At 41.2% G+C, this 13,478-nt stretch overlaps 1 protein-coding gene across 2 annotated transcripts in view; it reads right to left on the bottom strand.

The window, feature by feature from the left end:
- Positions 1-6,641: 6,641 nt before the first annotated feature.
- The window catches only part of SLCO5A1 (solute carrier organic anion transporter family member 5A1), a 137,919-nt gene continuing 131,082 nt past the window's right edge, over positions 6,642-13,478 (bottom strand). For both annotated transcript variants that reach the window (XM_032316597.1, XM_032316596.1), the window contains 2 exons: positions 12,005-12,069; positions 6,642-9,389 (listed from right to left, as the gene is read on the bottom strand). In XM_032316597.1, coding sequence (XP_032172488.1) covers positions 8,932-9,389; positions 12,005-12,069 — 523 coding nt within the window. In that variant the 3' untranslated portion in view covers positions 6,642-8,931. The remainder of the gene's footprint in view (positions 9,390-12,004; positions 12,070-13,478) is intronic.

Genomic DNA, 13,478 nt, shown 5'->3' on the forward strand with positions numbered 1-13,478 from the left:
AAGAGGAAGAGGTTTACAGAGGCAGGGCCCGCCCCTCTCCACTTTCTCCATTTACACACAACACACACACACACACACACACACACACCCCAGATCAGGGAAGTGAAACTCCATGTAGGAAAGAGTAGTGAAAAGAACAATGGACATGAATTCTAAATTTTACTACCTGAGAGCTGGGGAAAGTCGCATAACCTCTCCTTGACTGTAAAATAAGAGATGTGAACTGAGGACGGCAATTACATCACCTCTGGGCTTTCTTTTCCTAGGACATGCCCAGGGAAGACATTGCTCATGCATGAGGACACCCCTGCATGAAGCCAGAGCACTTGTACCCTTAGAATCCTTCCCAACACAGCTGGCTACACCATTGAGTCCGTAGTAAAGTGTGAGACACAAACCTACTGACCATATCCAAAGTAGGTAATATCTGGGGCTCCTCCCAGCCTTCTTTAGAAAAATAAAATAACCCTCTCTGTGGGGTTTTTGGTTAAGAGAGAAGGAATGAAGCTGTAACACTCCCACCCCCTGCCAAATGTCCCTAAACACGTTGCCCTTCTGAAAAGAGATTTTTAAATGCCTGTTGTTCAGAACTTGCTTTAGAGCTACCCTGATCTCAGATATAAGAAGGTCTTCAAAGTCCCCCAATTCATCTAATTTTGCTTGATATTTTCAAATTTTATTTGCTTGATGTTTCAAAATCTAGTTGGAAAATATTTTCAAAGTTTTCAAAATTTATTTTAACAGAAAACAAAGACCTTAGAGCAAATAATACCTCCCTGTGGTCCACCACTCTGGTTCATTTAAGCCCTCATGGTCTCTCCTTGAAGCTGCTGGGAAAGCTGTTATGGCACCCTAAGCCCCTCCCCCTCCCCCTCCAACTCCACCCCAGCCTGCACTTGCTGTCTCTCATCACCTACCTCGGATCTCAGCCTCCTGCTCAGAGATGTTCGGGGATTTTTGACACGCACACTCCCCCCACCAGAAGCTCTAGCCTTCCATCCACCCACCCGCTCCCCCTCCACCTCACCTGTCACGACCAGCTTCCCCCAAATTAGCTTCACCTTCCCAGTTCTGAATTCCCCATTTCAACAGGTAAAAATCTTATCCATTCTTCAATTCCCATATTTTGTTTTCCCTTTTATCCTAGCAAACTTTATCTTTTCTTTCCACGTAAATTTTCCTCAACGCCCCCACCCCTTGGACACACAGTATCTCGACCATTTTTTGCTTTACTTTTCCCCAAGTAAGAGAACACGGATATTGTACCAACTCTGAGGCCGATGGAGTGAAAGTGACCAGCCACATTCATGGCCTTGCCATTTGCCCCTAAGAAACCTACCCGAGGCAACTGTTGTTCATACTGGTCTAATTGACTCACCTTCCTCTAAGTTGTGTCGTTGATGCTGAGGACTTCACCAGCATAGTACCTAGGTCCTCATAGCGAGCCCACTATGGTATAAAATGAGCAGAGAAAATAAGTTTCAAAAAGCAGATACTTCCTGTTGAGACTAGGGAATCCCTGCTCCCCGATGTCAGGGAAAGCACTGCAGAGGGTTGGGAGACAAAGGGAGCTACAAATGTTGAGGTCTTTTGTGCTGAGCGTTGCCTCACTTTTCTGATAGCAAATGCGCTTAAGTGGTGGACAAAGGTATCTACCCTCTATTCTGAATTTCTAGCCCCTACACCAGTGTGCCTCCCAGGACCCAGGAATTCCGAATCTGTGTCTCCTACCCCCGGTCCTCTTCCCCATTATCCAACCTCCAGCCCCAATGGCACAGGTGACCCAGAGCCAGAGTGGAACCAATCCAATTACTAATGGGTTTCGGCAGAAGAGGACATGTCGTTGCCACCCTAAAATGAATGTGGTCACAAAAAGGCCCATACAACTCAAGCCCAAGAACTGGAAGAGATGAGGTTAGTAAGCATGTAATTTCCATAATAACCATTGGGTGTCACTCTAGTGCAACTCATGACAGGCTTCCTTCCAGCCAGGATCCGCCCCTGACAAAGCTGCCATTTCATTGATTTCTGAATTAGCAGCAGTACCATTTAGACAAGAATGCAGCTAGAACAACTTGATCCATGGCAAGCTTGCTCTTTCTTTGGTACCTAGGATCTTGGCCATTTACCTAGGATCTCAGCCGTTCCAGAAGACCAAAGAAGGGTTTTAGTTTTCTACTGATGTATATTGGTATTATGAGTTGGAACTGCATCAGACTTTGACATTTAAATACAAAAGTCAACACCAAATATCGATCTCCTTGCTTTCCAATGACTTTGCACAATTAAAAATGGGGTTTTTGCCGGCCCCCCCCCCCCCGGCCCCTATGCCAAAGCTACAGAGGCTGTCTTCGCTCAGCTGGCAAATTTTTAAAAGAAGAGAAGAACTGGATGCTTTTTAACAGCTCTTAAAATGCTGAGGTTGTACCAAGTCTGGAGCTAATGCAAGACGAGTGGCCACATTTATAACCTTTCCTCTCTCCTCATTTCTTAAAAAGAAACTGTCTGGTGTGTCTCTTTCAGAAAGCCCAATATCTGGAATGATTCTGCCGTTCCCTTGAACATGTGAGATATTTAAGAGAGTCGAGTGAAATCTCAAAATTGCCTTAATGGCGCACATTGAGGAAGAGAAGAAGGTAGACTAAGGAAGAGGGTACTATCTTCCCTTTGCATAAATGGCCTCCACAATGAAAGCACAAGGCCACGGAGGAAAAGAAGTTTATCCAGAAACCAGCACAGACACATCCCCCCAGGAACTCCTGTATCTTGGGCCACTGTGACCCTTTAGTTGAGCTGAGCAGGAGGGGTGACTGAGTGAGAAATGGAAATCAATTGCTCTGCTTTACACCTATGGAGGGCTCCAGGCAAGGTTCTAAAAATAACCACTTTGTGCTCCAGTCCCTGACTCATACTGTTATTTCCGGAGCTCCTCTGCCTCCCGCCTCCTCTCACCCAAAAAGTTTTGGATGCCTTCGAAGACTCTGCTGTCCAACAGGAGAGAGCTCAGAGACAAACCAACTTCAATCCAACACACTTTATTCTTTTTTTTTTTTTTTTTTACTTTTTTTTCTTAATTTTCAGTGATCAAGTATTCAAGATGTTGTAAACCAAGGTTTATTAGTACATTGACAAGAGATTTCATTAAATACAAGGAAATTATACATCTTTTAAATTACCCCTAAGAGATCTCCAAATAAATATTCATTGTAAAAATCACAAAGTCAAATTCCTTTATGCAACAACTCAAAACGGCCTTTCATCACCAACACACTTTCACACAAAACACACACACTGAACACACACTCCACCAGGATCCTAATGCCAGTTTATTTGACACAGTATTACATCTCCTTTAACTGAAAAGTTAGGGCGGATCTGCCTATTCCGTGCTTCTAAATTAACATTTGGGGTTTGGGGGAGAGGTATGTATTTTAAGAAAAATGCCCACTATAAAGTTTTATGGATTATTCTTATTTCTCATTTCTAGATACAAAGTTTAAACTGTTCACCCCCTTTGGTTTAATATGTCCCTGCAATTACTTTAGTTTTGGATAGTTTCTCTTCTGATTTTAACATAAAACAGAATACCAGAAAAAGACAACACCATCCAAACCCCAATTATTAAAAACACCTCACAAGGGTGTCAGTTTTTTGGGAGAAGAAATAAGAAAAGATTATGTGAAATTGTTTTCCACTCTCTCTGAAATTATTTGTAGCATCTGATTATTCTTGCTAAAAGAAATACGAAAAGCGCTGAGTTTTCCATAAAAAAAGGTATGCCCCCTTAGAGTCTTCATGTTTGCAGTGTCAAGTTCATTGACTAACTGTAGTAATGAGAATAATGAGTGCTTGTTTTCTGGGACGTTCTCTAGATTTCCAAAAGCAAAGCACATGCCGTCCCTTACCAGGGAGACTGTAAATTCAGTGGTGCATTTTTGTGATGAGCATGCATCATTAAATACTTGTAGCACCGAGGCTTTTTTTTTTTTTTTAAATGTTGCAAAAGCCAATACCCAAGGAGGGTTTTCATCTTACTTGACCTTTCTTAGGCAGAGTAAAAATGAAGTGCTTGAAAGGACCTGTTCAAACATATACAGATCTGTTTCCAATGTAGCAAGAAGCCTGAGACAGACATAGCCAGCAGCATCCTGGAAGATGAAGAAAGGAGAGAAAACATTAAAGATAAAGTGCACAAGGCTACCACCTTCTCCTGTCCGTCACGGCACGCCCTTCCACACCAGGAAACAGGAACTACAAATAACGTGCAGAGGCTACGTACTGGTCTGGAGAACAGAACTAGCAAACCTGCCGTCTAGGCAATTCTGGTATTACACAGTATTTTGATATCCATCTGCTACTTAGAATACTCCGTATGCCCCTCTATAGCAATAGTTAGACTCACGTTTCTGCGACATCAAGGATGTCTGAAGTCCACACACACTTAAAGTATAATAGGCTACCCGCCTAGACTCGGGCTCTCCTACCGCTCGGGGCATACTACAGAATTTCCATGAATGCTTCAGGTCCATTTAAAAACCATGCAGCTGCTCTTTGGTTGATGCAAAACAGGCTCCAAAAAGAAATTTTCTGGCTCCAAGTCCACCAAAGAATGCAAGCTGGAACTGCAGACCGAGGAAGAATCTTCTTGGTAGTTGGTGAAAATGCAGGACGGCCATTATGACTTCCTCCTTCTCTGATGACTGCGTTCCCAAGTACATGCTCCCGTCTGTGACCACAACTACTAATAGTAACAATCTATGTTCATTTAACATGGAACACTTTGCTTCTGTTCATTTAAAACTTTTATTTAGGAAACTTAAAACCCATATTCACTAAAAATTAATGGAAATGTTAACAATCCTAAAGAGGAAGAAACAAACAAGAAAACATACACTTTAAATCCCCAGAGCTCAGATTCAATAAATCTGAACCACATTTCCTCATGATTCATTCCAGAAATTCTACTGAGACCCAATGCTAACATCAAAATTGGTTTGTTCTACATTAAATATGAACTATAATAAATACTTGAGGTATGTTATGACAATGTTGAATATAACACTTAGCTAAAATAAGTGTAAATTTACCTTGAAAATCTAAACATTAATTTTTGATGTTTCCTACAGATTTTTTTTCTACACAAAGGAATAATAATTTCTCTACTCCTCAGGAACAGTAACACACCAAAAAATGAAATGCTTTACCTCACTAAATTATAGTCACACTTGCCTTTGTTAACCAAAACCACTGTAGGCATTTGATAGTGTGAGAAGCAAGCCATGGTGATAGTAACCTGCTTCTGAACACTAACTTGGCCACTCTGTACAATCCTAAACAAGTATCTTTGCCTCTCTGAGCCTGTTTTCATGATTGGTTTAAGAAAAAAAAAAGAATAAAAATAGTTATCTTGCAAAGTTATTAACAGTATTAAAATAAATGATGTATATTAAATACTTGACAAAATTCTCTGAAATACTCAACACTCCATAAAAGCTAATTTGTTTCTTCTCTGCTCCTCCTTTCTCCTCCGACCTTAGTTCTGAATGACTTTTGAAAGTTTTCAAGAATTAAACCTACCTAAAAGAGGACTTCATACTAATGAAGATAACAAAAATGTGCTTCAACCACCCACCCTCCCCCTGGGAGTTTCTAAATTAATAGGCTAGACTCAAGGATATTTTATTTGCCTATGAAGCCAAATAATGCATTAATCTACAGGGCTGAAAGAAGAACAAGATGACCTTTTTCCAAAACAAATATTTAGAAGCCTAAGTTCATAGAAAATGGGAATTAAATTTAAAATAGGAGTTGTGACTGTAAAGTGACCAACATGTGAGAATCTCATATCTACAGTTAAATGGTGCCATTTATAAGATGGTCACTTTAGTTGACTATGCAATATTCCAAAGATGCCACCAGGACCCAAAGCATTTGGGGGACAATTCTTGATTGGTACGTATTCTAAAACTTCAGTCTTCCGTGATTTTTACTACTTATTCTACATTAACCAGCAACACATGAATGATACACCCTCTATTTATAAGTATCACATACTTGGGGCGCCTGGGTGGCTCAGTGGGTTAAAGCCTCTGCCTTCGGCTCAGGTCGTGATCCCAGGGTCCTGGGATCGAGCCCCGCATTGGGTTCTCTGCTCAGCAGGAAGCCTGCTTCCTCCTCTCCCTCTGCCTGCCTCTCTGCCTACTTGTGATCTGTCGAATAAATAATAAATCTTTAAAAAAAATAAGTATCACATACTTGAGGAAGTACAATATTAACAATTGTGGTGTACAATTTAGGCTAATTTCTTTGAGTTTTGGCCAGTCGACCTGAAGAATTTCACAGAGCAGCAGATGGTAATTGGTTGAAATAGTGCCTGATAGAGAATTGGTCACTGGTTGCTGAATTAGATGGATGACTGTTCAGAGTAGAGAAAGGGGACTGTCTAATTATACGTGAAGAATCTGTCACTTCCTACCCTGGAGTTCTGAGAGCAGCTCCTTTTCAAAATACACTACTAGGTGGTGCGTGGGTGGCTCAGTAGGTTAAAGCCTCCACCTTCAGCTCAGGTCATGATTCCAGGGTCCTGGGATCAAGCCCCACAGCAGGCTCTCTGCTCAGCAGGGAGCCTGCTTCCTCCTCTCTCTCTACCTACTTGTGATCTCTGTCTGTCAAATAAATAAATAAAATCTTAAAAAAAAATAATACACTACCAGGAAGAGACAGATCCTAAGAGTGTTGGAACATAACAATCTTAGCTAAAAAAAAAAAAAAAAAAAGGTGCTAATTCCATCCAAATTCTCCCGATGCAGTTCTTTTGCAAATACCACCTCTCCCCAACCTGTATATCTTCAGCTCCAACACAAAAGGAAACTTTCTAACAGACCTAAAAGATCAAAGGTCTCCCATAGAGAGTAAAAGGGAACCCTGAGGCACCAGAGTAGATGCTAAGTGAATCAACAATGTTCTCTGTATATACCACGTAGAAACAAGTTGGACAGACACTAGCGTAATTACAGGCAACAGCAGACTTATAACTCAGCCAAATGAGACCATTTCGAGGGAAGTCCTTGTCACCTGAGACCACTGGCTCCACCCCTTCCAGACATTATTCAGTCTAACAGTGATAACCCTCGCCACAAACCACATGCCACCAAAAGAACCATTTGACAACACCGTTCTTAGGTGGAGAGGAAAATGACCTTGAACCCAGGAATGCTCCTGCAACTCCACCAGCGCCTCCAAGGATGAAGGGCAGAAAGCCTGAATCATGGGACAGTTCTGTCACTTCCCCTCTACGGAAGAGTGTAAGCCAGCCAAGGAAATCAGTTCCTAAATTAGCCCCTACATAATCATAGCCTCCTTGGCAGAAACTGTTCACAATTATACTGGTATTTGGACCTTCCACGTCCCTCCTACGTCCGGGTTGTCAGGATTCTTTTTCTGAGCAGCCGAGACCCCACGAGTTATCTTGCTATCGGTCCAGAGTGCTGTCGGGAAGGATCTACCTTAAGAACCATGTAGAAAGCATTCTGTGTGGTACCTAAGTCAAAGTGATGTGCTGGGAGGAACTGAAGAGGATGATGGATAATGAGCGCAAAGTGCATTTAGGAACAGAGAAATCCTCTCGAAGAATCACTTCGGGAAGGTTAATAGGAGGAAAGAATCAAAGAGAGATGTAAAATCGTTCTAGCTCTGATAAAGGGAATTCAGTATGACAGATGAGTTGATTTTAAATAATTTTCAATCCTGACTTAGGATCATACTCTCACAGCTCACAGATCCCCTTCCTCCTGTATTCAGAGTGATTTTCTTATCACAGGTATGAGCTTTCCTGATTTAATTACTCAACTTCCGGGGGCAAGCACAGCAATTTTATGTACATAAGAAAGAAAATGATTCACTAGGGTTTCGCTGGGGTTATACACTAAAATGGTCAGATGGGACTCAATCTTACCTCTATGGAATTTCTTTTTCCAACTATTTTGAGTGTCAAGGTTACAATTCTTAGCTACCCTTGTGTGGGCCAAGAGCTAAAAGAATTTCTACAGCATTTTTCTTTGGATGAGAAAGCCATTAGTTTCTCTCCTCATGATGCATCTCAAATCAGGTTCCAGCCATACTGTTTAGCACATTAGTTTTAAAACCCCTGGCAAAAGAATACCGGAGTTTATATTCAAGCTATCAGATTTATGATTCAGCAGACTCTTTACCTTATGATGGGGCAGACAGACTAAAAAAAGAAAGTGTCTTATGAAATAAAGTAGCTGTTCCTTTTATCACACTATGCATATGATTCCTTTGAAGCATTTGAAAAATTCTACCTGATTTATAACTCTGCTATGGCTTAAAATGCTATTAACAGTACTTTAGGGAAGGTTTATAGTCCTCTTTTCAAAAATGTATCTGCTTTAGTCTCTTGAAAGAAAAAGTAACATGCTGCACTTACATTTTCCCAATCAAAATTGCATAGTTGAGGCAAATTCGTTTGTGCTTTGTAGCGGAACTCACAGTAGGTGTTCATATCTAAAAACTGATTTGTAAATGCAAAGTCATGGTCAAGCTCACCTTTGTCTGGAGTGTATGCTAATGATATGTACTGCCAATACACTTCCCAAGATTTCATTAACCAGGCGCCTCTCAGCCTTATGCAACCCTGGAGCACGAGCATGAAATTCACGGAGCGGAAATGGTAACAAATCTGTCTGAACTCCTCCTTCTTGGAGGGAAGGGGGTAAAGGCTCTCAGTCTTATTGAGGTATCCAGCCCTCACTCAATAGTGGCTGTGTATACTGAGTTTTGTTGGTTTGAGGATTGCGTCTTTAGAGGTTAAAAAAAGAAAGAAAGAAAAGAAGGCACGGGTGTTTCTCAAGTTGCCATATTCAACTCAACCAACAAAACTAAAGTCTTCGTTTTCAAGCTTCAGGAGGGAGGCTACATGGCAGTAGGGCTCTCTTCCAGCCCCGGGTCCGGGGAGGAGCTTATTGCTTCGGGGAAGGGCCCCGGATAGGTCTGTGCTGTGTACTGGATCCCTTTCTGCAGACCCGTCTCTTCGCGGAAGTCCCCCTGGCTGCTGAAAGCCGGGCACGATCTAGTCCGGGCATACTTCTCGGCGTGGTCCGTGTGACCCACCACCTCGCTCACAGTGCTCAGAGGGAATTCTCTCCACCGTCGCCTCTGCAGCTCGTCCTCCTTGTACTTAATGGAGTACCAGGCCAGGAAAATGAAAATAAAGCCGACAAATTTGAGGCCAGCCGCCAAACCGAAATAGACGAAACGGAACGATGTCACATTGTACTCCCAGCAAGAGCCTTGCACTCCACATTCCTGTTGCCAGAGCATGCACGTGGTGTCGATGACGGCGCCGAAGTAAATTGGCGTAGGAATGTATGCTAGAGCGGGAGAGAAGAAGACAAAGAACGGTATCTAGCCCATCTTATCGGAGAAAACAGATCTGTAGATGAGCAAGGTGCTTGTTTGCTCTAGGGCCAGGTGAGGACAGTGGTTTTCTTGTATTAAGTGACCATTTTAACTATGGCACATCTTATTATAATATAATATTATAATATCTTATTATAATATAATAAGATATCTCATTATGATATAAGATATAGAATTATAATATATTATAATATAGGTATTATAAAAACGTTCACCGAGTTATAAATACTTTAAATCTTCCAGTTTGCCACTCAGTCAGAATACGTTATTGTTACATGTTATATGTAAAAATGTCGATTGCTAAAAAATTCAATCAGGCGATCCTTTTAAACTTAAAAATCAGATTTTGCCATTAAATACTCAAGAGGCTATACTAAGACCCTTTATGAACCACTGAAATGCAGTACACTTAGTTCTTACGGGGTTGGGTTCTAGTCCTCGGGTGCAGGAAGAGTATGAGGAAAACACTGTCCCCTATAAGCCAGAAACCACATCAGATGGCAAACTGTATAAAGACATTTGGGGCATGGAAATAACTAAGGCATAAAATTCATCTTTGAAGCTTGGGAAACGTCTGTGATAAATAGTAGCTTCGTTGTTTGGGCAATGAGATAGACATTTCTTCACTCCCATAAGAAAGAAAGTCTACCCAAGTAGACTTCCTTCACCATATGTTACTCCCTTTGCTGAAATGTGCCCCATCTCCAAACTGTTCACCTTACAATCATCTAACCCTCCTTTAAACTCCTCACCCACTCAGATGCCACTGTATTCCCACTACATTTTGCAATCACCTTCATTTCACCAACTATCATGTAGCAATGAAAGTGTTTACGGATTTGTCTCCCGTAATTTCCTGGATGGCAGAGGCCAAGCCTTTTATTCCTTGCGTCCCAAGGACCCCTCAGGACAGCCCATGGATCCTCGATGAGTTTATACAAGGAAGTGATCAGAAGGAGCAGGGGAGAAAAGGGGGAAGAAAAGAGAAAAGAGAGGAAGGAAGGGAAGTCGGTGGACTAAGTGATGTATTTTTAAATATACTGTATTCATTTCAAATGACGTACGTTCATTACAATTAAAATGTAACATTACTAAGATACTTAAAATTCTCTTTTTGCTTTGGAATTTGGGGGAATGGAAATTGGTTTGTTGGCCCAACTATAGCTTTTTCATAATCAATAGAACTTAAGTAAAGTCTGAATTAAGCAGATGACTGAAATGTCTTCCTTTCACTTATTCCCGACACGGCGACAACCCTCTATTGACTTAGCCCAGCTCCATGACATCAAAGACAAACAGGGCAAAAAGGAGGACCTATTTTTTTTCTTTTCCTATTCAACTACCCCTTCGCTAAACAAATTTCCTTCTTTGAAAACAAATTTTTTAGTTTTCAACAGGAAGTATAAGGCAAGCTTCTTAACTAAATCAGAGCATCCCAGAATTTCCTTTCGCCAGCTGGCTTTGAAAAATGGGACCTTCAAAGTTTTATCGGCACCAAAAAAAATCAGCCACCCACTCAGTGCAACCAGAAACCTCTGAGGGTGACCGGAGAAAACTCCCTACTCCCAGACTAGGCCACCAACCACAGCGTAACGATAAATTGAAATTCCAGAGAAGATTAATGTTTCAGAGGTCAAATGATACCATTTTAAAGTGTTTCACCCTTCAAAATGGAAATTAAAAATTTAAATCAAAAAACTTATTTCTTTTTCTTTTCTTTTCTTTTTTTTTTTTTTTGTCCTGTGGACAATGATACTGATTACTGGGAGAAACAACAGCTGAAGAAAATGACAGACTGCTACTCGTGAAAGAAAAAATATGCTTGATGATGGGGAAGTCAATAAAAAAATACGTTGAAATTGATCAAAGCAATGGGCTACTTCACATGATATTTCCCATGCATTGTCCCAAAACACGACAGAGTGAGACGGTGTTTGTCAAAATCAGAATGATGTTCTTCACGCCTTAATGAATTCTGCCATATACCAACCGTGCTAATGACCTTCTCTTGTTAACAAGTAAAGGGGACTCCTGATGCCTGATGTATCAATTTGGGGATACTTCATTTTTCTTTTCAGAATTTTTAATTTCTTTTCTCAGAAAACTCAATAGGTATCCTTTTTGCCTGGCCCAATAAAATTACTGTAAAGAAGTAAGAAATTAAAATCTTTTCAAATAATACGAGTGCCAATTTCCATCACTTTCATGTGAAAAAAGTCATAAAGGGACAAAAATGCCAGGATCATAATAAGCCCATTATAATTGCTTGGTTCAATATTTCTTACGGTACCAAAAAAGCTCTAGGGAATTTGGCCCACATTTATGCTTATAGTGAAAAAGAAACCGTTCTAAAGTCCGTTGTATTCTGTTTCCTCAAACGACAGGACTGGGTAGCTTCTAGTTCAAATCAGAAAATAAGAAAGTTGTGCCCTCGCCGCTAACCCATAAAATCCTAGCTACTACTAAGAGTAACAAATGATTGACTTGCCATTTTTTTAAAAAACCATGAAAATTTGCCATCTGTATAGAGGAACTAAGAGGCACACGTGGAAATTCAAGAACGTACCAAGTGTTCGCAGTAAAACAAACTGCATTCCCAGCGCAAAAGGTCTCTCCTCATCTTCTACTGACCTACGGTGAAGGGAAAGAAAGAAATGTCTTATAACATTGGCCTCAAGAAAACGAACATCAAATCAAGCCTGCTTAGTACAGAGCCAGACAGCAAGAGCGGCTGTGCCAAAATATTTATTTCCTAGAATTTATTAACAGCAGCCAAACAAGACTGCTGAGGTAGCTAGATTGGTGAATGAGTTCTCCCCATTGAAGACTCAAAGAAGTCCTGATTAACTGTTCCCGGGTAAATACTGGTGGAGGGCCAAAGGTTCATGGTTGAAGGGGCACAATCAGCTCTGAGCTTCTAAAATCAGTTCTTTGAGGGACACCTGGGTAGTTCAGTGGGTTAAGCCTCTGCCTTTGGCTCAGGTCATGATCTCAGGGTCCTGGGATGGAGCCTCGCATCGGGCTCTCTGCTCAGAGGGGAGCCTGCTTTCCCCTCTCTCTGCCTGCCTGCCTTTCTGCCTCCTTGTTACCTCCGTCTGTCAAATAAATACATGAAATCTTTTTTAATAAATAAATAAATAAAATCAGTTCTGTGAAAAAATAGATACAATAATTTATCCTAACTACTGCATTCTTTTTTTTTTTTCTATTTGCCTACACTTTCCAGAGGGCAGGTGTGTCGACTGAAAGTTACTGTCGTAATTTCTCAAGGGAAAGTAGAGAGGAGAGAACTGAAAGAAAGAAGTAGAGTCCCAAGAAAGGATGCAAAACAAGTCAACATTAGAAAAAGAGCAAATCCCTCCCACCACCTCATGTTTTTCTTCTTTTCCCAAAACATATGCTCCAAGTAATTCCTATATGGCAGGAAGACTGGAGTCTATTGATCTGTAATTAGCAAAAATTAAAGGGCTCTTTTTCTGAAGTTTTGGGTTAGAAGCCAGCTGGTGATTTGCCATGACATGGGCAGCCCTGATCTGGGTTATTTAACATCTCTTGCAGAATTAAAGTTTAAAGAATGAGATTATTCAGGATTCATTTTTTAAAATGATGAAGTGCCTGATCTTTTCTGTGCTATACACGTTGAGTTCTAGGTAAAGCATGTCCACTTCCCCAGGACCCACGCACCTGCCATCTTCTCCCCTTATTTTCCTTATCTTTTCCTAGCAATTTGCTCCATGCTGCACACACCATGGTCAGTCTGTAAGTATCTGTTATTGGAGGAATTGAGAGATTCAACCAACGGGCTTTCCCTCCCAGTGCTGTTATCATACATCTAACTCAGCATCCCATAAAGAAAAGAAGCCAAAATGTGCAGAAGCAGCAGCAAACAGCCCAACTGTCCTGCTAAGAATGACATCCCAGCAAGTATGACCACCAGGTGCCCAGCACTGGGGGGTGCTGAGAAGCCAGGGCAGAGGTAAAGGGAGAATGAGGACTGATTTCCTTTCATCCTCACTCCGTTGCACTGCCTCCGCTGGTCC

The sequence above is a fragment of the Mustela erminea genome, chromosome 16 (assembly GCF_009829155.1).
Source record: "Mustela erminea isolate mMusErm1 chromosome 16, mMusErm1.Pri, whole genome shotgun sequence".
Classification (NCBI taxonomy): domain Eukaryota; kingdom Metazoa; phylum Chordata; class Mammalia; order Carnivora; family Mustelidae; genus Mustela; species Mustela erminea.